We start from the raw sequence: 25767 nt of genomic DNA on the forward strand, positions 1-25767 counted from the left end.
GAATTAATTTGTGTTATCAATAATTTTAAGTTTGCAGCATACGTTGAAATCACATTTTTAGCTCTTTAGATGAATGCAGTGATATGTGAGGCCAAGTTTTAACTATTTTCAAAATCCTCTGCTGTTGACAAGTGGTTAAGTTTCCTTTTTCCAGAACATTTATTGCCTATAACAGAATAAATGCACTAGTACTCTCTTTTAGCTAAAAAAGTTATTTAAGCTTAAAAAAAGAATTCATTTTTATTTCCTTTCTCAGATGATAATTCCACACAATACTTTCCTTTTTAAGTCTCTTTGTAATTATATCATGATTGTGTGACTTTACCTGGAATAATAAATAATGATTTCTGTCAGTATCCCAGTTCACTGGGAGCTAGGTAGCTATTCAATTTACTCCAGCAAATAAGATATGAGGAAAATGTATCCTGAGATACCATAGTGATGTTTTTACTATATAATTTCAGTGGCTAGCGTGTTTGTAGACAGTACAGGAATCTTTAAAAGTATATATTCAACTATGTTACGGCTTGAAATAAAAATAAATCTAGATATGAATCAGGAGAACTTGAATTTGAAAATTTGCTCTATTACTAGTTCTCTGTATGGGACAGGCCAAATCATTTTTTTTTTATTATATGTCAAATTTATTATTTGCCTATTTCATATGGGAATGTTGTCAATAAATCTGTTAATTTGCAGTGCTTTGAGCGTTATTTAGCGTTGTTAACATTATTAATGTTTTTGTAAGAATTTTCTGGAAGCTGAATGACGCAAAAACATCTTGTGTGAAGTGGACTGCTTTGTGTTAAGTGTAGACCACTCTGTGGAAGATACAGGCCCACATATGATATACTTCTGAAACAATAAAGCTGGGCTAAAATGCGTCATTAAGGCAGAGATACATCAGGAGTTTTGCAGGGTCATTGAAGAGAGGAAGGAAATCCGTATAGCCGTATCAATGTCAGTGGGAAGGCCAGTGTTAGCGTTACATACGGGGCAGACTTTTGTTTCTGAAATAAGGACAGTGTTCATTGCACCACCTTGCTCAGACCAGCCACAGTCAAGCCTTGAGAAAGGTAGTTCAGCTTGGCTCATCACTGGGAAGCAGCACACTGTTCCATTATTTATCGGGTGGATTTTCATCTTCTGTTTTTCTCCGAGTCATATGATAGGCCAAATATATTTCCTCAAAGTCAGTATTGTCACCAAAAGATGAGTTAAATTCTCGACGTTTTGCGACATCTGTGCATGGTCTGATTTTGGTTTTTGTACGTTTTCCCTTTGACAACTGGCTTCACGTGGAATGTGGTACAGTTGTTTTGCAGACAAGTTAGGTTTTCTTTTCCAGCCTGATAATTGCTAACTCTGTGATTCCTAATTAGAATCTTTTTGCTGAGATAAATATGTAAACACAATTAGATATGTATTTTTAACATGCAGTAATTAGCCTCATCGGTTGAGTGCTAGTCAACACATTGGGATTTTTGTTCTCTTTTAGTTTTCAATTGCAGGTAAAGGTTGTGAGTGATACCTACGTGATGATACCTTACACAACTTCATTCTTCTATGTATTTTCTTCCATTGATTTCCACGCACGTTGCAAACACAGAAAAATTACATGGCATCTCTCTCTCTCTTGACTAGAAAGAGAACCTAAGAGAGTGGAGTGTCATCCAAGTGTGCCTGAAGTTAAGGACAGACTAAGGCCAAAGCCTCTCACTTAGGCCTCACTGTGGTCAACTTTATGGCATCTGACATCAAGAGGATTATGGCTGAGATATTTTCTGTTCACGGTAGCTCAATCTGGTTTCTTCAGTAACCAATGCACAGGAGTAATGAAAAAAACTGGCTCTGATGGTCTGAAGGAAGTGGTTGGTAATATCTGTGTATCTTGGTTTCTTCTTTTTTACCCAAAGAAACTTCTATTCTGATTATGTCATTCAAAGCCTTTTCAGCTGAAGGCTGGCCTGTTGCAAGCAGCAAGGCTTGGTGTGGACTCATTCTAGCTTGCTCCGTACAAGAGGCAGTAACTGAGGCTGCAAAACAGTGTGGTCGTGGGATAGAAGTGCTCAAAGGTGAATAGAAGTGAAAGAAGCCACTGCAAAAGGCTGCATCTAGGCAAGCTATGATACTGTACTAAGGTTATGTTGTTAGCTTCCCGATACCAGTAGGATGCAAGACTGTACTCAGCAGATGGTTTATTTTGAATTTGCTGATGTCACTTGGAGTGTGTCCTTGCTGGAAGTGTCCCTTGGAAGTGTGTCCCTTGCCTGGAGGGCACTCAGGGAAATTGGTGTTGGGCAGGATATCACTGGAATTGAGCTCCCTAGATTTGCGTCCCACTCTATGTGTAACAGTACTGTGCTTACTGCATAGTTTTAGGTTTTTGGCTCTGCTGGACAGACAAGAACCACGACTCAGTGTAGAGCTTCAAAGATGAAATCTCTCTGTACTTAAGCAGTTTATTTTTTTAATTCAGATCTCCTAAAGTTTGGAAGATAATTATTTTTAATGCTAATGTAGTTTCACAATTGTGCCATTTGCATGTAAAAAAGTTTTCCCTTGGGAGGGCTCTCCACTACTCCCAGGCCCGTGTCTCCCAGATCTCAGCATCCTCTGGTGACAGAATGCCCTCACTACTACCTCTGTCAGCTTTCTGATAGCATCAGTATCAAGAGTTCTTAGTAATAAGTACACAGAGGATACGCTACAGCCCATGCCCACTGGACAACAGAATGCTCTTCACCCTCTGTCACTTCTCAAAATACATTATTCCTTTCTCTGATTTTCTGTGCTAGTTCTTCTGTTTTCTCTGCACAGTTGTTTACCTGTTATATTTTCCTCAAGCAGAACATACTCTGGTTTTAAAGTGTTCCCATCTCATCTGTTTTGTTACCCATCTGCATCCAGAAGCTATAATTACTCAATTATTATTCCCTTGGAAATTATTTAAATAAAGATCTGCATAGCAAAGCTGAAACTAGAACACAGCTCTTTCAAAAAACTTGGGATCATATTATTGTATTGAGGTGTACCTATCTGTCCTAGACCAGGAGACTTGCCCACATCATTGTGAAAGTCATGTGAATAAGTCCCCTTACGGAAGTGACAGCATTGCTTACGGCATCTTTCTGTCTGCCCTTGGTTATTGTACTCTTTGATCCCTTACTACATTACTCTCATTTTACACTGGCACAGCTTCATTCAAAAACACTGGAGTTGCACTGACCTAAAACTTGAGTAAAATGAGCGATGAGTTAGATGCAAGGTTGTTATGAAAGTACAGATCAAGGTGAAATGCATTCAGAAAGAGCCATTAAAAAAAAAAAAAAAAAAAAAAGTCTTTTACTGGCATTCAGCAGATCTGAATTCCTGCATGTTTAGCTGTATTCCATCCCAAGCAAATGCAGACCAGATGGTTCCTGTAAATTCTCCTTTAGAGCCAGGCAAGTTCACGTTCACTCAACCAAGCTGACATACCTATTTGTGTAGATTTCTCTGTTTGTGGATGACGGGTTGCAATAATGTAATACATGTACAGGGGAAACTAGAGGTTTACTGAATAGAAAAAGCAGAAGAAAAAAATAACGTTAGAGTGTGTTTGCTACTTGGTCCAGAAAGGTTGTCTGCTACCGGCATAGTGGAGTGTAACACTTTACATGCTGGTTACCAGATAGAAGTGATCAGATCAAAAACAGATGGAATACAGTTATTCTACTCTTATTCAATAATTTGAACTTACATGTGTTAGACTGAAAGAGCACTCCAGTGTACTAGTCATTTGCTGCATCTCTTACTGGTGACTAATTTAGTAGCTTGTTCCTTGCTTCTTCCCCTACTATAAAATTATTAAGCAGACATAGGTTATGCAAAGCATACTTGCCTAACTGACATGTTTGGGTTTTGAATGGTGGGGAGTGTTTGGGGTTGGCTAGTTGTTTTTTACTCACACCTAACGTGTTGATCTGTTTCCTTTTAAATTAGTGTTAAGCTCAGTGCCAAACACACAGAATATCCAAGTATATCTCAACTTACGGACCTGTGGTACACTTGAAATGTAAGCTGGTGTCATAGAATTCATATTTCTCTTGGGGAAGCACTTGCCTTAATGGCCTCCTTTTTGGTGAGTTCATTGTGCCCTGGTCAAACACAGCTCCACACTTAAATCCCTGAAGTTCACTCATAGGCCAGATGCTTAGTTCTTCGCATCCTGTCCCAGATACATAGTTCAAAACACAAGTATTCAGATCAGAGCTGATGTTCATTCCTGGCGGGCAGCATTCTTGTGCCAGCTGAAAATAGACCACTCAAAGATCTTTGGTACTCAGCAAGACAAAAGAAAGAGGGACTGCAAGCAAATGCTCTTTCATTTCTAATTAGGAGGCTAAGGTCCAAGATCTTATCAGGAACATTCCAGAAAAGAGTGATTTACATAAGTGGTAGTTTTTTCTCAGTAAGTACTTTGGTGCCAACTGTAAGGGCTCACGTGATGCTACAGATGTTCCAGGGTGGTCGTTTACTCATGACACATTAATGTTTGCTGTTATTTAAACAAGAGTAAGTTCAATGATGTAGTATATAGAATTTCATACAGCTGAGCAAACTGCTCAGATGAATTTTGCTTACGTGGATGTGGGAAAAGTTTCATGAGCTTTTGTAGATGCAGAAGAGTGAACTGTCCTCTTCAGCTGTGTTACCTAGGTCAGTTGAGAGATGCTTGTATCAAAGGGATGATGATCTGAAAGACTGAGGTACAGGCTTTGCTTCCCTGGCAGAAGTATGAAGATACTGGGTGAATTTATGTCTTAGTCCAGCTGCAGGGAGGACTGCCTAGAATGTAATTCTGTCTGGGTTGTTTAAAGTACAGAGATAGCATTGCAGCAAATAATATTTTCCCTGCTTTGAGGGAAATTTATATTGAGTATTTTCCCTCTTTGCAAGCTTCAGTCAGCAAAACTCAAAATACTTGTTTCAGCTCAATGAGAAGTAAGCTGGGCACTTGTTCTAGTTTTATTACTCTGTCTACCTCCAGCCCAATCATTTTGCAGACCGTTTAGATGAGAGTTAGCTCTTTTAAATCATCAGTATTTTAAGAATAAGCCAGACGATGGCACATTTGAATATTAAAGCCAGGATTGTCTAAGCTTTTAGTAAGTGCAAATCAGATTGACTTGTGAGATTGGATTCAAAGATCACAGGAGCAGCCCCTCCCCAGTACATGGCTAAAAGGGACCAAAACGTAGTATGAGTCTGTTACATGACCTGGCAAGTATGGACATTGCCATCGTGTGACCAGACGTGTTTGTAAATCAGTAATACCAACAAGTTAGTAATGTGGTGCAGTGAAGGGACGTGGTGCCATCAGACAAGCTAGCCTCACAAGCAGTGCTTCCAGAAAGGTGCATGCCTTCCATCCTGCTGCTTTTTCACATCCAAGGTATGACTAAGGAAGAAGAGGTTGAAAGATCAGATTGGGGTCAGAACGAATTTTTCCTGCTGCCTGTATTTGGTTAACGACTAAAGAATAAACAACCTCTGAATTTTAGTAATGGCATTATGAACCTGTTTTGAGATGATCTCATTGCTGTCATCTTCTAGGAGGATGGCAGTTTTTCTTGTCTTATCTAATATTATTTGGCTTTATCGATTGAAGTAGTACAAGCCGGCAACAGTATTAATGAAAGCCTTTCCTGTATGGCTTCTGCACAGACCTGTGGTGAATTATCAGTCCTTTAGTCTTTTGGGATAGGTCTGATGCAGACCATAGAAAAACTACGAAATAGAGATAGTTGCCGCGGCTGGCTGGTTTCCTTCAGGGTGAATGAGATGAGAGGCACCCGCGAGAGTTCAGCACCTCCAGGGTGCTCAGGGGCAAGCAGCTCTTGCGAAGCGTTCACGCGGCGTGTCATGCTAAGGAGAAAGAAAAGTTCACATCTGAAGATAAAATGGTCCTTTTATTTAAACAATCGCAGTGCTTATGTAACAGCTCTCTTAATGGTAAAGTACAGCTGGAGCCTGGAACATGTTGTTTACAGAAATATCAGGTAATGAGTAACAATGTAAAATGTAGTAAATGGCGCTGAAGGTAGTAGGCAGGGAGCGAGATGGGAGGTTGGGAACAGCGAACGTGTGTTTGCGAAGATGGGAGCGCGCTGTCTTCCCGAAAGCAGGAGGTTCGACCCGCGCTTTTGTAAAGCAAGGGGAATGGGCTTTGTAAAAGTCGTCAGAGGACTGGCCTAACGAGCTGCCGCAGGAAGGGCAAATGGTACTTCTCAAAGCACGGACGGGAGAGGGAGAGGGCCCGAGAGAGGCGAGCGGGCACAGCACAGGGGGTGACCACAGGGAGGATTGAAAGAACCGGCAAGGGTAGGGGGGACTGTGACTGTAAAACTTGGTGTGACAAGGAGAAACGGGAAGTAGAGAAGACAGAATCATGACGCTCTGGAACTTTTTCACGCTGAGGTTACTGTAATTGTATTTTCATGCATAGGAGAAAGGCTGCTGAGTAACCTTGCTCTTCTCTTTCTTGAAGGGGTGACCACTGACTAATGCACACACATGCAAAACCACGCACACTCACACCAACACAAACATGCAGTTGCACAGAATTAGGAAACTTGCCCGGGTTTCTTCTGAGATATTCAAGGTTTGACAAAGTGAGCTCTGACTCAAACAGTGTTCGCTGAAGCCGGGTGTATGGCAGGCAACCAATCGCATCTGCTCTCCAGCATGTTCATTTTCACTTCTTTCCTTGAGACAATTTGTAAGTTTTCTATGTGTTATTAGCAAAAAATAGAGCTACAGATGTTTTTAAAGTGTCATTTTTTTATAATATGTTGAACCATTTTGTTCAATTTGGAGTGAAAAAATAGACTTATGGACTGTTTTCTGTTGTTTACAGCAAGCTCAAGGTTCATACTTAGACACTATATGAATGATGAAACAAAGTTGTAAATATTCATTACTTAGTGGAATCATATTTTTTTAAAAGCACATCTTCGTACACAAAGCATTTGTAAATCCCCGTTAGTGGTATTTATGTTCCCACATCAAAATTCCTCGTTTGCAGCCAACCAAATATCTTAGGCTTAGATCTTCCTCCTACATGTAATGGAATCACAATGCTGTCACAGACATCACAGCCATTTTTGTAAAATATGATGTTAAGGAAGACTGAGTTCATTGTACTATACAGATGTAAATGCCTCCCTTTCAATAGTCTCAGGGGAAAGAAGATGCCAGAAAGAATTCCCAACCAGCGTACATATTAATTGTCACCACCTTTCATGGGATAGTAAAGTGCATTCATACAAAGAAAAGCATTAAGAATCAAGGAGGCTGCACAGGGAAAGTGAGGGCATTTGAGTGAGACTTAAGGAAGTCACATGGTAAATTATAATAATCTAACTGCGATCCAGAAAATCACGCTCTTTCCTTGTTTGTGTCTGTAATGAGGTAATGATGCAGCTCCTCTGGCTTCAGACAGCCACTACAGATTTACAGCAGGCTATGGAAGATCAGACTGCAGCACAAGTTCTTTGTTATCGGTGTGCCCCACAATGGTATCTGAGTTCAGAATAGCTATTGGTATAGTTCGAAGCAGTGAACATGTTGTTCCTCTGTAGCTCAAACTGCTTTCAGTTTCAGAAGCGTAGGGGACTTGTTATCACAGAGCACAATTAATTGATTGTTGATCCTGTATGTTTATGTGTTTGTGTGGGTGAAGACATTCTGAGCTTCTCAAATCTGGCTGTGGCTAAGAAATCCACAGTATGACTAAATGATTGGACTGAAGGTTTTGCAAATAAAGTATCTGGACAGAAACACAGCTCACATGGATGCTTCTGTACAAAGAAACTCCACTGGAAGCTACTGTGTGTGCTTGAAGTAGATGACCTCTGTCTTTGATTGGCATCCACCCAGACTTGAAACAATTAGAACCGTGCAAAAAATGCAATTTCCTGACTCAAAACAGGTAATTCATCAAATTCCCAGCTACATACTATAATAAAGGGATGCAAATCAATGTCCGATGACTCCTACAGAGCATGATTTGAAGGAGATTACCATTCCCAGTTCCACCACCTTTCATTTAGGGAGCTGACTTGAGTTCTGTCTGCCACTGAGGCACGGCTGTTCACAAGAAATGAAATGCTGTTTGCTTGTATAATTTCCCACTGTGCAGTCTTTGGTCATTCTGGTCATTGAGGCTGCTAAATGAGTTGGTATTACCTTAATGAAAGCATTGAAAGCGTGGTTAATGCTGCTAGACTCCATATTTAAAAACATTTTTTGAAATCAAAGTGAGTATCAGTAAAATACTCTCCTGTGGTTCGTGGCTCCAATAACCAGTACAATGACTTAATTGGCATTCTTGTGCAGTGCTTGGATCTTTGCCAGTTAATGACCCATTGCTGCAGTCTGCACAGGCAAATTACCCCTTCTGTCCGGCTCTTCAAGCTGATGGACTTTTGCCGAAGTAATGGCTGCAGGCTCCTATTCTCCTGGCACGGACCCCAGCACGACCATAAACATCACTGAGAGGATCATAATATGATATATTGGACAGATTCTGATACGCCTCTCGGTAATATACCGCCAAGCAATTCTGCTGAAGTCAGTGACTTTGGCAGTGGCATAGCTGAAAGAAGAAACTGGTCCCTACACTGTTGCTTTCTCAAGTAATGAAGCACTTGCAGGCTATTAGCTAGTCTGCGTCCCTTCAGATGATACCAGTTTTTGTGAACCCTTTGTCAAACATTCAAAATAGTTTTTATTTTTGTTCTGTTTTTAAATGGTTGCATTGTCTCTTCCCCCCACAGGATTTTCCATTCTTCAGGCGATTATGGAAGCAGCAGTACAGAACAACTGGCAAGTGACAGCCAGATCTGTAGGAAGCATAAAGGATGTTCAAGAGTTCAGAAGAATTATAGAGGAGATGGACAGGCGGCAAGAAAAAAGATACTTAATTGACTGTGAAGTAGACAGAATCAACACCATTTTGGAACAGGTACAAACTTTTCAGAAATTGTGATCTCTCTGTGACAGACATTGTTAATGTTTCCAGAACTGTCTATTTCTAGAAGTTAATTGAATATCCATTGGTATGCGAGTCCCAACAAGTGGCTGATTACCTAGTAAAATTAAAATGCCTCAGTCATGCTCATAGTTGGTGGCAGCACTTACATGTAAGCTACCAGGAAATGCCTCTGTGATATTTTTTCCCAAATGTTAATAATGAATTATTTTCAAGTAGGTTAAGAACTTAAAACCTCGGCTGCTAGAATAACATTACTGGCATCAGGGCTACTTGTAGGGATTGCAAGACAGGTGCAGTGTGTTAAGTGGAACATGAAACAAGAAATAAAAAGCCAGTAAAGTAGTTTTGAATCATCTTAAAGAATTCCCAAATGGAAAGATTGCTGATGAAAAATTCAGCTGGTAGTCCAAATGGCTCATTAGCACTTTTTGGTACATAAAGCCCTTCCCTCTGCACAGCCAATGCTGTTGACAGGCTTAAATTGTGGGTGATAGTGTCTAAACACCTTTATTGGGGAAGATGCACTTTTGGGTGACTATTTTGCTATTGCATGGCCTTCCCAGTGTTTGCTTTGCCCCAGAGGAATGACCATACCCTCTGGCCATCCCAGGGCGCTACCCAGAATGCCTGTGACACTGGCTGTACTGTGCAATGTGCTTGAAGAGGTGTAGTAACAGATACACATCGCAGGGAGCAGAAGCAAGACAGTTCCTTGCTGCCTGGGCTCACAGCAAAGCTGATGTTGGTATGGAAGCAAATCCATGCTGCTTGTTTATTTATAGGCATGTGGGAATTCACTTACATTAAGACTGAGAAACTTCTGATTATTGCTACTTGATAAATTTTAACTGTGGGTTTATAGTATGGAATAGATCAAAAGTAACATTTAAATTTCATGAAGTATTAGCATATGTCTTAAAAATGTTGTATTGTAAACTAGTAGCAAACTGACCTCACTGCCATAAACCCTGGGAAATGCAAAAGCTATATTCACTGAGTTCCTTCTCAAAATACTCAGTTCCTGTCAAGCCTTGAGGTGTGTCACTGAGGGCCAGTCTGCAGGGACTGAATTGCTGTGGTCACGGCCAGGTCCCATAGCTGCCGTTTACAGAGGGCAGCAGGAGGGAAAGAGGCGCTCAAGAGAACGTAGCACAAGCTGATGCTGGTGCATAACCCTGACAGCTGGTATAGTTGTGATACTAATACATAGCATTGCATTTTACACTGTATTTGTAGTCAATATGGTGAGTGCTCTCCTTAGGGAAATTCATACAGCAAAGTGTAAGAAACTTCTTTTTTTTTTTTTTTCTTTCATTTACTCATATTTTTGCAAAAGGTGCAAAACACCATACCCACAGCCCACTCTTCTGAAAATGATGCAGGAGAACGCTCCTGGGCCAAGCTTAAATACCTCTTTGGGCCCACTCTCAACTGGGGAACAGGCCTTTTGTTTGATCTTTCTAACTCCATTTACATTTTGTTCTCTCTTTTTCTTATATTGTGCAAGTGAGAGAAAAAAAAATAATCAAAGCATTCCAGTGCCTAAAATGAAAGCTATATACCAAGCAAACCATATAGCAAAAAACTGGCAAACTCTTTTCTTCTGCAAGCATTCTAAATTCAAACCTAGTAAAGTTGTAATTTTATTAAATGTTTGATTCAGCTTTCTGTCAATGTGATTAGCATCTGTGTAACTAAAGATTTGCTATTGGGGCCTTCAGGTTTCCCCAAACTCTACAGTACACTGTACAGTACTCACACTTTTGCATAATTAGAGCCTTCTGTTGTCATTATTGTATTATATATAGCCCCTCTCTGTACTGTTAAATGACTCTCTTTCTGTATTATGCCTGCTGTCCATCTTTTGAACTTTATTTACACAAAATTGTGACATTGTCATGAAATCTTTATCCTAAATTATCTCAAATATTTCTAAAAGATCTTAAAATTTTCTTGCAGTTGGATTTTAGGACTGTATCAACGAGTTTTAGCCAATCAGTTGAACGCTACCAGTCCGTTGTTTTGCATCCAAATCAGGCAGACATTTTCACACATAAATACTGTCATATATGTTGCCCTATTGATGTAATATGACTATTTCTCCTTAATTTCATTTAAGATAATCATGAGCAAAATTGTTTAAATTTGCAGTATCAAAAATGGATTTAGAACTTTTCATTTAGGAAACCAAGTTAGATAGTAAAGCAAACTAAACATACCTTCTGAGATACTCTAGTACTAATCATGGCTTTTTAGCAGTCTAACAAGAGGAGTCCAGTTATGCAGCACTTTTTTATGAGTATTGTCCCATTTATTTTACTGGGACCATACACTTGACAAAGAATTGCCCAAGCAGCTCCCAGGCTGGTGCCTCTGGTGCTAAAAATACCTTCTGGCAACAATTCCCAGAGTGGTTTTTTATGTGATGCTGAAAAGCAATGACTTAAGTTTCTGCAGGGAAAGTCAGTAATGGTGGACCCCAGGTTGATAGCTGAACAATTACTGGTTTTAGGCTTTTCCTTCCATCTCCGCTGCTTACCTTGTTATCTTCGCATAAAGTAGTTAAAAAAAAAAAATCTCACAAATGTGTGGTACTTAAATCTAGCCAGCCAGTTTGCTCAAGGGAGTGGTGAGCCATTGTCTTCCTAGTCAACTGTGTTTGCTGATAGCATACCATTGAGGGGAAAGATAACTCTGGATTTGCATATTTCAAATCTAGCATTTTATTGCAGTTTAGAAAGTCAAATTGGTGCTTTGTGTGGAGCCTAGAAAGTCTGCTCAGCTAAGAGGCAGTAATGTCTGAGCACGTTAACAGCATGCTGACTGCACAACTGCAGGTGGCTTTGAAGAGCTTTCTCCCAGTGGGAGCCGAGGGAAGCCGAGACTCTCTACCTGTTACGGCAGAGTACCGATGGACAAATTCTGTCCCACAGAGGGTTGGCGTAGGCTGCCTCAGCCCAGCTGCCTTTCCATCCCTCTCTCTTTTTTGGCCTCCTCAGGATCACAGCTTCAAAGGTCAACCCTCCCATCGCCTTCTGGGAGCGATGCCTCCCTCCGGACGGGGGGTTTACCGTGGTCGCTGTGGGGATGTGTGCCACCTGCCATTTCGTTTTCTCGCGGACAACAGCAGCGTTTGCCAGTGACCCTAGATTTCAGAAGCTTAAATGGGACTTATTCAAGAACAAAAGTCATAGCAGAAATAAACAGACTGTAAACCACTAAACAGTCTACGCACGTGCTGAGTTTGCTATCAGACTTTTGGGCTCTTGGCCAGGCCGTTCGGCAAGCTTGTCAGTTCTCTGCTCCAGTAGCCGCATATCGTGGCTTTGTGTTAGTGCTTGGATTAAATAAGAGTGACCTCTTCTCCTGTATCAGGCTGGTCAGTGTGTGCAGTTCCCTTCCTTTGATGCTTTTTTCAACCAGTTCAAACCAGGGTATACCTCTCTTCCAAAAGTGTAGGCTTATCTAAAGACAATTAAGCATCTGAGGATTTTCTTCAGAAACTTCAGGTCCTGCTGGAATATTCTGTACCTTCCTCCAGCGACATACAGACATGCAAATCAGTGACCTTGAGTATTCCGTATGCCTTTAGCATCTGGCACATCTGTATGTCCCTATGTTTCCAAGATCTGAAACCTGTCACGTGAAGTACTTATCTTCTCAGGGCTGGCTGGTACCCAGGAAAGGATCTCTCCCACGTTGTTTCCCCCGTGGTTTGTAAATGTAAGGTAGGGGAAAGAGGACACCTCAGCTCTTACTCTGCCTGGGTAACCTGTTTTGTGCCAGGTTTCACTCTGCAGTGCATCTGGTTTCATTCCCCTTCCAGAGAATCTTGGGATGGGCCCCATATTGTGTCCTAGAGGTGGGTACCCTGCCCAAATCACCTCTGGCCCTGTCTCTTCAGCTGCAGAGTAACGGGAAGCAGAGAGATTAATAGTCATTCTGTAAATTGCCATCTGTTTGTTCACTTGCCCTTATAGTTCTATAACCGTTGAGCATGTGGATCCATATCCCTCCTTGCACAACAAAACTATATCCAATTTAATCATCTAGTGGCCTCTCAAGCATACAGATAGCAACACTTGTGTCATGCAAAATTCATAAGCTCCCCACACTTCTTGTCCCTTGATGCTAAAATATTCCAGTAGTCCTTCACAGATAGATATAAAATTTTGTTCTCATAAACAGAAGAACATTTTCTTCTGAGAACTAACAGTAAGCCTTAGCCTGTTCAACCGTGTATTTAGAGACATGTTTTTGAGTTGAGAAATATGTTTTTCTTATTCCCAAGATAACAAGCTGTATTTCAGACTAGAGTGGCTTTATGTCCATTTAGAAGAAAATCTCCTGAGGGAAAATAAGGAGAAAGAAGCTCCATTCAGGATCAAAATGGTGAAACTTTACAAAAGACCTGTTTATTCCAGAAACTGCATGCTTTTATCAAAAGGGCACTATCTCCAAACATAGTCATAAAGGTTAGGCTCCAAGGCAATGTCTGTATTGAGTGGAGGCATCTCACAAAGCAGAAGCGATGTTACAGTAGAGAATGCAGTCCCCAAAATTTTACAATGACAGTCAAACTGTCAGAGAAGACTTGAAGTAAAGCGTCCGTAGGATTAAGAAGGGTAATCTGGTTGACTGAACTCTGTCCAGTGCAAGCACTGACTATGACTTGACCTTTGAGCCTGAAATTTTGAGATTAGGAAGGTGGTCTGCAGGTTTCAGAACAGCCACAGCTGCATCCCTCTGCAGAGCTGTTCAGATGGCAGAGGAGCGTGCTTACTGCACAACGGCTTTCACATCTGAGGTGTCATAGGAATAAATACAAAACTGCAGTATTCGGTTGACCAATAGTCATTAAAAACAACAACAGTAAGGAAGAATGTAAGTGGAAAAATCAGCATCGCTTTCATGTAAGCTTCCTGGTTTATGTGTTACATTATAAACAGATAGTCTGGTGTGGGTTTGCCTGTGTTCTCCGCAGCAATTACAAATACAACAACTGCCTATAAACACAGTGGGGCGCTTGAAGGAGGAGCAGAGCTATGGGTAGCTTCGGCTTCTGCTTTGCTTGTGAAGCCCAGTGATGCCGTGTCCTCTGAAGGTACGGCGCTGCACGGAGCACAGCCTCCAGAGCAGCGTGCCCCTGCCGCGTTTCCCAGGGCTCGGTGCCACGGCCACGTCACAGCCCGATTTTACCCTCCGCGCGGAGCCGAGGAGAGGGTTCGGCTGAAGTTCCAAGAGAGTGTCTGGTAATGTACAGCGTTGTGTAACGTCACTCAGAAACTGGTACGGTTCATCTTTATGTTTCCAATGAACTAGAAACTTAAAATTTAGGACATGTCGTCATTAGGTGCCCATGAGTATTGTTGAAACCAAGATCTGAAGCAGAAGGAAAGGTCACTTCTTCCCCTTCACATCCAGAGAATTTCAGTAGCTCACAGGTCCGTTTGGGCGTGTGGGGAGGAAGGGGGAATTACTTAGGTCAGTCACCCTCAGGACTGTAGCTAGCGGAAGGTAAGTACAAAATGGGCATATGTCAAAAGCAGCAGCTGTGTTTGCCTTGAAGGGCCTGCTCCTCTCAGCTGTAAAACTAATAAAGGGCCGGAGATGGATTGCTAAAGCAGAGAGAAGTAACATCTTGGGTTAACCTGCCCCACATATAGCACAATTCACACATACCTGAGGAGAGAATTTCTAGCTTGTAAATAGTAATATCTCTCCAAAGCCGTCATCCAGACTTCATAAAGCAAGGCAGGTTCCAAATGACAGGAATTTAACAGAGTATTAGTCATCCTGCAGAATGACTGAGGTAATGGCACACAAAGCTGAGAAGTGTTCAAAAGACATTAAAGCACAGTTTTAAATGTATCTGATCAGTAACACTAATAATTAATACAAAATGTCTCACCGTAAATGTACAAGCTGCTGTATGTAGAAGACCACTGCCAAGCAGCTCCGGTTTCTTTTGCCAGAGGCATATGAACCTGAAGTCACCATTAGAGTTTTTATTTTTCTGTGATGGTGGCAATTACTCATTTTATGTTTTGTGATAATTCATGGGATATAAATGCACACACCAGTGCACACACATGCATCTGCTTTTGGTGTTTTGCATATTTTTACCACAACATTGGTAGTATGCTTTTATGCAGTTACAGGCATATTTATATGGCAACCTTTGCATTGCCATTGAATGTACAGAGAACCAAAATCTTTTCTCAGTTATGCTGCTGCAAGTGTAGAGTCAGCCGTTATCCTGAACGTTATCCTGGAGACAATATTTAAATTGATACCATTGTGCTCATAGAGAGATTGTATTTGCTTTGAACTTCAGTTAATAGGTAGCTGTAAAAGCACCGTTTGCCGCGTAGCGCGCCTTTCTTTGCAGCTTTTCGGTGCACAGAATTTGTGCGTGTGTGTTTGCCCTTAGAAAGCCCTCTGAGGGTCCCACTCATTATTTAGCCTGTGTCCACATCATATGAGCTGCTTCTGCAGCTGGCACTAATTGTTACCCTTGTTGACAGTCTCAGTAGAAAAGTTGAGCCTGAGGGCCATTTGCTATAGCCTCTCACTCCTGCATTTGATGTACTTTGGAAGCAAATGTACACACTGATGCTTCTCATGCCATACCTGGACCGTGGGGAGAGGATGTGGTCTTTCTTTAGCTGTACTGGTATTTTTCAAAAACAACGTTCACAAGAAGTCTTTTAAAGATACAGAGTATTTGAGGGAAAGGGAGAGCTGGCTAGAATTTGCTCAACATGTGATCTCCTGAGTTTTTTGTCCCACTGCATTTGTCCATCTCCCTATCCCTAATAGCTCTGGGAATCTTTGTCACCTCTTATAAGCCCCGGCTGATTTTAAAATCCCTCACTCGCACATCTCCTCCAGGTTTTAAAAATCAGTGTTGTATAGAAGTTGCTTTGTTACAGTCCTAGCATTTAATGTGGTTCTTTCTTCTCCATATAAAGGATAAACCCTTTCATCTTAGCAGACATTACCTTAATTTCTGCATCTGTCTCTCAAATAGTTTAATGCTTGAAACTCTGCTTCTAACCAAAGGCTTTCCTTAATTAGTTTCCAAGGCAACCATCTTGGCGACAATTCAGATGAACCAACTGCAGGGAGAGGAAGGAAACACACTATCAAAATGAATAGTAATAGCACAATACCACTGTGCAAACAGGCGTTGTACATCACCAGAGACAGCGTGATAGTTCTGGTGTCTCATAAGTCCATTTACAAGGGAAGAAGTCCTAACTCAGTAAAAGAAAAGCCGCACAAGAGCGTATGTCTTTTTTTCACAGCTGACTATGGCAGGATTAATGGCTTCAGCGCGATATGAATCACGTATCTGGGGGAGGAGGAGAACCGCTGGTGCTTTTCAGGGCCCCTCGTGCACCAAGGTGTTCCCAAGCGCATTTTGTGAAGCACTGTTACACTACAGTTCAAACAGCAAGATTTTTGGAGTGGGGACCACCCCACTTGGCTTGTTTAGCCCAGATGCTGGCGGTGCGGTATGTAAGACACTAGCAACTGGTAACTACAGCCTTGCAGGGGCAAGTCCCTAAATGTGAGGTCTCTAGGTGTGATCCAGAGCTATGGTGCATTTGCTCTGGGCTACAGATGGGTTTGGATCAGGCCATAAGATGGGAAAGTGCCATCCCAGTGCAAATCACTCGCCGCTTCTAATAATACATTCATACGTGATTCCTGTCTCTTATCCCACCTTCATACCAGTGCAATTCCACTGGCTTCCGTGGAGCAGATTAAAGCTACCAGGGGCAGCCTGGGCTAAATTTACAAAGAATCGGGCCCTGTACGTCATCAACTAAACCTCAGATCCAAACTCATCCCACAGTATTCAGCCAGTAAGATGGAAAACAGCATAACAATTTTAGAGGAAGTTAATGTTCCCAGGCTTAAAGAAAGCCCATGTTGCTAAATTAAATTTATTTGTGTCACACCATGGGTGTGCATGTGTAGGTATAATGGTGTATGAACTACTGGAAGCTCATTCTTCCAAAACGTGTGATGAATAAAATTATCAACAATATACATAGACCCTTAAATACACCCTGAGTATCTTCTGTCCTGGGAGAATGCATGTAAAGAATCAGAAAAGAAAAATATTGCTGTAACTTTATTACCTCATATAAGTAAAACGGCCTCCCCTGCTGCATAGGCTAAGTCTAGTAAAAATAAATTAACTCTTCGTAATCTCTTTCAGTTCATGGTTTATGCACCAAGTTATACAGGGAGTATTGCAGTGTGCTGTTTATAGTGGAGCAGAATAAACCTTTCAAACTCCTTCAGAGCATTGAAAAGAGCAAATTGAATGCAATTCTAGTCACAGTAAAATTCCATTTATAATAAAAAATATAAGAAAAAGTAACCTTGTTTTTCCTAGAGGAGGTTGCACTGACGTTTGGGGTTTTTTCCTTAATTTCATAGGGCATTTAAAAAGGAAAGGAAATGCTCAAATGGAAGAAAAAAAAAAGAATGGCTACTCTTCAGTATTTTTTGGTCTGCTTGAAGGCAGTGCTCTGCAGTACAAAACCCCTTCCAAAAGATTCTCATGTGAGCATTGGGACTGAATTACTGCGACACTTCTGGGTTATATCCAAATAATAGTTTGAAGTGATCCTGACATGCAGTAATGGTTTATATAAGCAGAATTCTGTTTCCAAGGTCTCTTGTTCAATTCCAGGAAATAATACTGAGATTTTACTCTGACATGCTGATGGAAGGTGTGGAGAAAATGGGAAATTTATGTATTTTTAAAATTAGAACCATGTGCCTCAGTTTACCTCATTTCTTCCTCTCTTCCCCTAATGGATATACATCTTTTTATATTTTGAGCAGCTAAGACTGGAGGAGTTTCATTTACCCTGTGGGATATGAGAAGAAGAAATGAGCATTGTTTATGTTTGTCTGTGATTGCAAGAGTGTACTCTTAAGAATGTTCAGCATACAGTTTCACAGTATTGAAAGCCAAAAAGGACAGTTGGATATCTCTGGTGTCACAGGGATTAGGCGCACGATGCAAAGGTCACTGAAGAACTGCTTGTTAACGATGTGGATATGCCTTCAAACTGTATGACAGTGCTGAAGCATTTGCGATTCCTGCAGAAGGTTTGGAAAACTAAGAATAAATGTAAGATTACTATTATTAACAGTCTTTGTGAACGTGATGTTAGGTGTTGTGAAATTTAGTGAAGGATGCTAGTCTGGAAGTTAGTTTTGGTAGTGCTGATTTTGATATACCTGATGTGGACTTGTAGGTCTGCAATGAGAGCATCCACAACTGCCGAGAAGCAAGGAGGTAGCATAAGAGAGCGTATGTGAAGTTGGGAATGAGGATGTTATTGTGATGGGACCATGTTACATGGGATAGGAGCTGGCTGCATTGCAGATTAAGGGAAATTTAATCATGAATGTTGCTAGGGAAAGGCAATCAACTCTAGCAGTACACCCAGGTGCACATTTCTGAGCTAAGAATTGACTAAGAAGTACTGGTTTCTTTTGAAAACATGGTTGTGTGTCAGTGAAAAGCATGTGATGGTTACTGAAAAGCTTACCCATCTGAGCATTTAACATAAATTCCTGTTCGTGTGGGCTCTCTGGAGTATCCGAGCAGAGATAGCAGCAGTACCCATTCCCTCTCAGGTTAGCAAAACCTCATGTCGCTTCTCAGAGGTGGTGAACTGAGGCTTAAGCAGCAGAAGATTTATTTCCACCGGGCCTTGACTGTCGCTCATCCGTGACACCCTTGACGGGGTGAGAAGCAAGATAGATGAATATTTCAGAATTTATCAGAAGCAGTAGGAAGACAGAATACAGTGACGATCTTTCCCATAAGGTGGGAACACTGAACCAGCAGATCTAGAAGATGAAACCAATGAGGAGAGTACCGTAGCATGGTTTGTCAGTGTCAAATTAAAGCAATTCTGGCACTCAACACAGAAAGCTTATTGTGATTTGAAACTTCCTGTACACATTTGGGTTTTGGTTGTTTTCTGTGAGATCTGAAGCCTCTATGTGAAATTTCAGGTGAGTTTTGAACTTAAGATTTCACAGAGGCTTGAGAAAGCACTGGAACCTCTGTGAAATTACCTTGGATGTAAAATCACTCCATTATGAATATTTTTCAAGGGAGGATGTTTCTCAAAGAATATACTAGAACCATGTAGACAATTAAAATATTATCTCCTTCCTAAAATGATCTATGTGTGAAAATCACTGCTGCAGAGTAACATATTTAATTAAGTCATTTACTTCCCATGAAAACAACTGCAAAAATTCCTCTAGAACACAACTGGATTTTTACTTTATTAATCTCATTCAAGAAGCTAAAGAATTCACTAATTAAAAATTTCTACAACATATCTCTTCAAGGAAGCTCTCTGGGAACAAGTATCTTCTCTTGGGAATATCTTGGCAAAATAAGGGGCAAAGGTCTTGGCAATTTTGAGTATCCCTTTCATACGCTACAAAGAATTTTTGTTATGATTGTAACAGATATCTGATCTTGGTTTTAGTGAAATAGCTTCAAGTGATGAAGGGTAGCTTAAGTTTTGATGGATTTTGATATGAAGGTCTTTGTATTTAAGGACACGACTTGTGAAGAGAGATGCAGTCCTGAGAGATATAACACTGTTCTCATCTGTCTAAACAAAGAAGAGATTTTGATATAAAGAAAAGTTTATTTAATGAATTTTCTTCAGCTTACAGAGTAAATAATTGTGATTATGAATGTCAGTTACCAGGGATCATAAAACTCTTCATCTCAGTGTCCTCCAGGGTCTGATGTTTTGCAGTAGAATATGTCCTTTAACAATAACTGTGCCAAAAGATTAGTTAATCTGACAATATTGCTAAGTCACACCAAGGAAAATGAATTTAGGAAAATTGTTTCAGGGCACAGAAAATTCACAGAAAACTTTGTCATCGCACTGAAAGAAATTAGGAGAAAGTGTCATGCCCTCAGAACCTATGTTGCAGTTGTAATTTTTTTCCTAAGTAATTTCTAATGTAACCTTTTATGCACAAATTAAATGCATATTCCACTACACAATCTTCAATCAGCAAATGTCAGATTAGTTATGGGAAAAGAAAGTTTAGCCATATGGAGGGAGAACGAAGTACAATACAGCTTTCAGATGTTGCATTTAATTACCCTCCAAGGACTAACATGCACAACCATCATCTATCTGGAGATGGCCTAAAAGTAAAATTTCACTCTTGATGTGACTATCATCAAGGAGAGAGGCAAGGGAGAGAAGGGCACAAGAAGGGGGCCAGAGGGGGAAAACTTTAATAAAATACTTCAGAGGCATCTCAGATCCCTGTTTCCAATATGTGCATTTCTGTCCCCTTCTTCTAGGAGATTCCTGTTCTCTAGGAGATTATCTCCCATGAGAGATACATTGCAGAAGAGCCACAAGCTGTTTGAAGAATGTTTTATAAGCCCTAACAAATGATCTTGATACTGTGCTATAGAGGAAAGTAGGATTTTGGTTATGAGGTGTAGTCACAAATGTGTAAGGTGGCAGAGTTGCGTGGAAGGAGAATTCTTAGGTCCATAAACTGCACAAAAATACAAAATCCAGCAACTGGGACTGTGTATGGATTTGCGAAATTCCCTAAAGGACATGATGCCTCTGAAATGGTGGATGAATTAATCTCAACTATGTATGCAGTTATTTTTATCTGTAACAAATAATACGTGTGTGGAATCTTCATCTTAATATTTAATACATTCTTCATTTAATATTTAACTCAAATTTAATATAGTACTCATTCTTCATATAAATGAAATCATTGTTTACTGCATATTTTACAGCATCACAACCCCTGGTAGCCAGATTCCCATCCCATTAATACTAAGTGAAGAAATAAATCTCCCTCCCTGGTTTGCACTACAATTACAGTCATGAGGTTTTGACCCTTTGTATGAGGAAAGCCGCTTCTACCGAACGTGGAAATGGCTTTATTTCCGTGGAATTAAAGGCAGGACAAGTATCACCTGTTTGGCTGTGACCGACCAGCACTAGCTGTGACGCATCTTTTGCCACCGCAGGACTGCGCTTCCTTTGGACCGTCATGTATTGGTGCTGGAGGTGGTGGTGTGATAGAAAGAGACAAAATTGTGACACCAAAAAAGCAATTTTTTGTGAATTTACTGAGGGAAGATTGAACCTTGTCTAGTGTTTACAGTCCTCAAAGGGAACTCGCTCTTTCTGCAGGAGCATGTTTGTAAATTGGGAAACAGGGGAGTGGGCTCTACAAACTTATGGAAAGATGGATCTACTGAGGTTATAAGGGATCTTATTTTTAGTGTGGCATCTGGTTAGATGAGGAAAATCCTGTTCACATTTCAGGAGAGCTTTTATTTTCTGTTCTCCTATTTATCCTACTCCTATCTGGAAAATTTACATGACGAGGGGTGACCTGTGCGAAGTAAACATAGCGAGGAACGATTATGTACGGCTGTCAAATCCTCTTGCACCTTTACGCGCGCGGCAGCGCTGTGGGAGGTGAGTACGTTGCCGCTAACAGCGCGGTGACCCCAGAGCACTGAAGTACCGTGGCTGCAAGCCCCACCGCCGCTCCCGAGGGCCCACAGAAGTGGGAGGGAGGCCGGGGAGAGGACTCTCTTTTCCAGCTGAAGGGCTTCTTCAGTTTCTCCTCTCCTTGAGTGGTAGAAACAGAGCAGAGATGCCACTCAGGGTAAGCTGAATGTCCTTGCTGATGCACCGACGAGAACTTTGTGGGCCTTGGCTTCAGCTTTTATTGAACGAATCGGATTGTCACCCCGATACTCTGTTCCTCTCCTTCCTTAAGTGTGTCCTGAAGACCAAATTAGTCAGTGCCACTGGTCCGATTCGGTGCTGCATCGCAAGGCACAAGTTTTCAGTCGTTCAATCCAGTATCGGGTAGGAGCTGCTCAGATCGGGGATAAGCTTTAAGTAACTCGCGTCCTCAGAACAGAAATGCTATCAATAGGGATAGAAACTAGAAAACGCCTGACCTGATACCCAGGAGAGAAAAGTGTGCTCCACAACAATTTAGTCTCGCCAGACAGTTGTTGCTGTGCTTGATATCCGTGCTGTTCCCACCAAGTGCAATCAACACTGGTAGCTGATCCTGACGATGCTGTTGAAATTTTTTTAGACCTGAGTCCGTTTCTCTGTTTTGCTTGTTTGCTGCTGAAAAGAAAGAATTGTGCCATCACTGCTGGCATTTGTACACTGCTTTGAAGGCAAAGGTGTCATAATTGTATTTCTATAGCAAAGTGTAAAGGCACATTACTGCTCAACTGGAGGTAGCTAAGCTCTCCTGTCCTCAGAAACTTACAAGTATACTTAAAAATCAGTAGAAATGCTTGAAGTTAAGTGTGGGCTTTTTGCAAAAGTGGAACCCAAATTAATGCATGATAAATTACACAAAGACAACAAAATCCTTTCTTACTCTGAGCTTATAGGAAATCTCATTCTTCTTGCTGTCTTTTTAAAACCTGGGAAAGAAGAGTTCTAGAGTTAAACTGCCTCATTGTTCCCAGATATGGTCGACATGGAAAGACACATTACAGCAGGTCAGATCTCTGCCTGTCATTCCAGTTAAGTGGCATATTTCTGCCACTTGTCAGGTATGAAAAGCACAGTAAAAATCTTTAGACCTTCTTTGTGGCAATACTGCCTGTCAGCATCAGTATTTTATGTTATGGAAAGATCTAATAGACTCATAAAATATCAGGGATTTGAGCTGTAGATGAGGTAGTCTGTACTCTTGTGATCTGATTTTTTTCTTTCTTTTTTCATTTGTAAATAAAGGATGATAAATAACTTTGATTAAACAGACTAAACTGACCAGATGGCAACGGATTCAAATGAAGGGAAGATGAGCTCCAAACAGGTATTAATTGGACACGGTAGTTTTCTTTTCACAGCTGCCAAAATCGTGATAGCTACTTCTCTAGGTAAAAGTGCAAGCATATCCTCTTAGCTTGTATTTTTCAATGACTCTCTAAAATCAAAGCCCACAGAGGCAGTAAGGTGGATTTAAAAGTGACTGAACTGCTGGGCTTGGAGGGTTGTGATCAGCAACACAAAGGCCAGCTGGAGGCTAGTTACTATTTGGAGTACCCTAAGGGTACTGGAGCTAATGCTGTTTAACCTCTCTATTAATGATCTGAAGGTTATGGGATGGAGTGCACTCTCAGCAAGTTTGCAGATGATACCAAATTAGGAGGAGTGTTTGATACACCAGGTGGTTGTGCTGCGATACTTTGCCAGGCTGGTGAAGTGGCCAGAGAGGAACCTCATGAAGTTGAACGAAGGCAAGTGCAAAGCCCTGCACCCGGGGAAGAATAACCCCAGGCACCAGGACAGACCGGGTAGAGGCTTCCTGGCTGGAAAGCAGCTCTGCAGAGAAGGATCTTGGGGTCCTGGCAGACAAGTTGAGCAGAAGCCAGCACCGCACTCTCACAGCAAAGGCGGCCAACAGCATCCCGGGCTGCATAGGATTAGCACGGTCAGCAGGTCGATAGAGGTGATCCTTCCCCTCTACTCAGCGCTGGCGAGGCAGCATTGAAGTGCCGCGTACGGTTCTGGGCCGACTGGGATAGGAGAGACATGGATGTCCTGGAGCAAGTCCAGCGAAGGGCCCCTACGACGATTAAGGGACTGGAGCATCTGACGTACAAGGAAAGGCTGAGAGAACTTGGGTTGCGTTGCCTGGAGAGGAGAACGCTCAGGGGGAATATTAACAATGTCTGCACGTGCCTGACGGGAAGGAATGAAGAAGATGGAGCCAGACTCTTCTCAGAGAGTCTCACTGAGTTTCAGAGTCTCAGCGATGCCCAGTGACAAGACAAGAGGCAAGGGCACAAACTGAAATGCAGGAGATTCTGTTTAAACATAAGAAAATCATTTTTACTGTGAGAGCGCTCAGACACTGAAACTGGCTGCCCAAAGAGCTTGTGGAATCTCTGTCTTTGGGGCTATTCAAAACCTGACGGGACACCGTCCTCAGCAGCCTGCTCTAGCTGCCCCTGCTTTGAGCTAGGGGGTTGGAATAGACAACCTCTGCAGGTCCCTGCCAGCCTCACCTGTTTTGTGACTTCCTCCATCCATAAAAGAAAAATTCTCTTTCCCTTTTATGAATCAGAGACAAACCATTGATATTTTTAAAAGACAAAATATGACTGCTCAGTCCCACCTACCAAACTTGCACTATTCTTCCACTGCTTGATTTCTCTTGAGCCCACGGTCTTGTCTTTTGTTAGCCCATTCTTTCCTTGCCTCCGGTCTGTTATTACTGTTTACCTATACACTCTGTTCTTACCATTCTAGTTCCTCGTCAAGTCCTTGGAGAAATACTCCATCAAAACCCCCGGATCTGTCTCAGTCACTACTGTTTAAAATGGCTTCCCTGCCTTGACTTTCATCTAAGAGTTCACCAGTCTCCTTGTAATGTTCCCTTCCCCCTTAACTCCAACATCTAATTTTCATGGCCAAAAATCCCAGATCCATGTTCTAGACCAGGAACTAGCCGTGGTTGTAATTTGAGTAGGGAATAAGTCAAAAGGTAATGGAGTAATTGTGAGGTTAGTGTTGAAGTTATTTTGCTTCCTCTTCACTGCCCTTCCTCTTAGGTGTTGTGTAGCCTTTGAGGTACATCATGAGAGAGTCATCATTACTGCTTTAGAAATATCACGATGCTCCATACCAATTTAATACTAGCCAGTTAATCTCTATAATGCTATCTTCCAAAACTGTAAGAAAAATGTAAAAGCTAAGGCAAAAAAATTTGTAGTTGCCTATTTATTATCATGATGACTGATGCAGTGGAAACCAAGTTGTCTTTATGCTTTCATTCAAAAAATAACTTCCCCAGGCAAATGAAAAACTAAAATTGGCAATGCTGACTTGCTTTCTCAAATCTGGCATACAGGTCTGTACTTCCAGTAAGCCTGGTGCTGGCCAGCAGATTTTACTTCTCTTTTAAACCTAGATACGTTTTAATTATGTTCCCTCTAGATTTTCTCTTAATTCATTGGAAATATCCAAAGAGTTAATTAAAAATACAAACTTTATTTGATTCAGTATCAAACCTGACATTATGATCTTTTTATCTACAAGGCAAGAATTATGTGGGATCAGAAGTCTGAATTATTCATGATAGTTTCCAGCCATTTTTTTTCCCCTCCTCCTTTGTTCAGTATAAAATCTTATAAGCTTTTCTTTCAGTCAAGGTGAAAGCAATATTAAGTCTCGGAAGTGAAACTTACCAAAGACATGTAGCTCTGTGAAATCCTTGTCCTGTAATCCTGGCTTTCTATTCACCACCACTATTCAATATCCCACTTTCTATATAAGCTTCACAATATATAAGCAGTTGATGAGATTTATTTGTTATACTCCTGTTTTCCTTCTTCATAAAAAAGCTTTATCCATCCCTTTGCTCCCCTAAGAGCAACACCGATGTCTGTGATTGTTTCTGCTGGGCTCGCTAATCCAGCAGCTTCATTCAAGATGCTGGGCAGTTGATAGAGGGTGGAAAGTGAAGGAGGAGGAGAGTTGTGCTTGTTAAGATTTAGGACAGCATGCGTAGTGAATTTTAAAAACATTGTTAAGATCCAGTTAAATAATTATGAACTAAGATGGTTGATGGTGTGAGTAGAAATACTGGCAGGTCACTTCTGAAATATGCTTTATGAA

At 41.2% G+C, this 25767-nt stretch overlaps 1 protein-coding gene across 6 annotated transcripts in view; it reads left to right on the forward strand.

The window, feature by feature from the left end:
• Positions 1-25767, forward strand: part of GRIA3 (glutamate ionotropic receptor AMPA type subunit 3) — a 155551-nt gene that overhangs the window by 59659 nt on the left and 70125 nt on the right. For all 6 annotated transcript variants that reach the window (XR_005931023.1, XM_029996557.2, XM_029996556.2 and 3 more), the window contains exon 4: positions 8823-9010. Coding sequence is in view for 5 of the 6 variants with exons in the window: in XM_029996557.2 (XP_029852417.1) it covers positions 8823-9010 (188 nt within the window). In the remaining variant the exon portion in view is untranslated. The remainder of the gene's footprint in view (positions 1-8822; positions 9011-25767) is intronic.

The sequence above is a fragment of the Aquila chrysaetos genome, chromosome 21 (assembly GCF_900496995.4).
Source record: "Aquila chrysaetos chrysaetos chromosome 21, bAquChr1.4, whole genome shotgun sequence".
Taxonomy (NCBI): Eukaryota; Metazoa; Chordata; class Aves; order Accipitriformes; family Accipitridae; genus Aquila; species Aquila chrysaetos.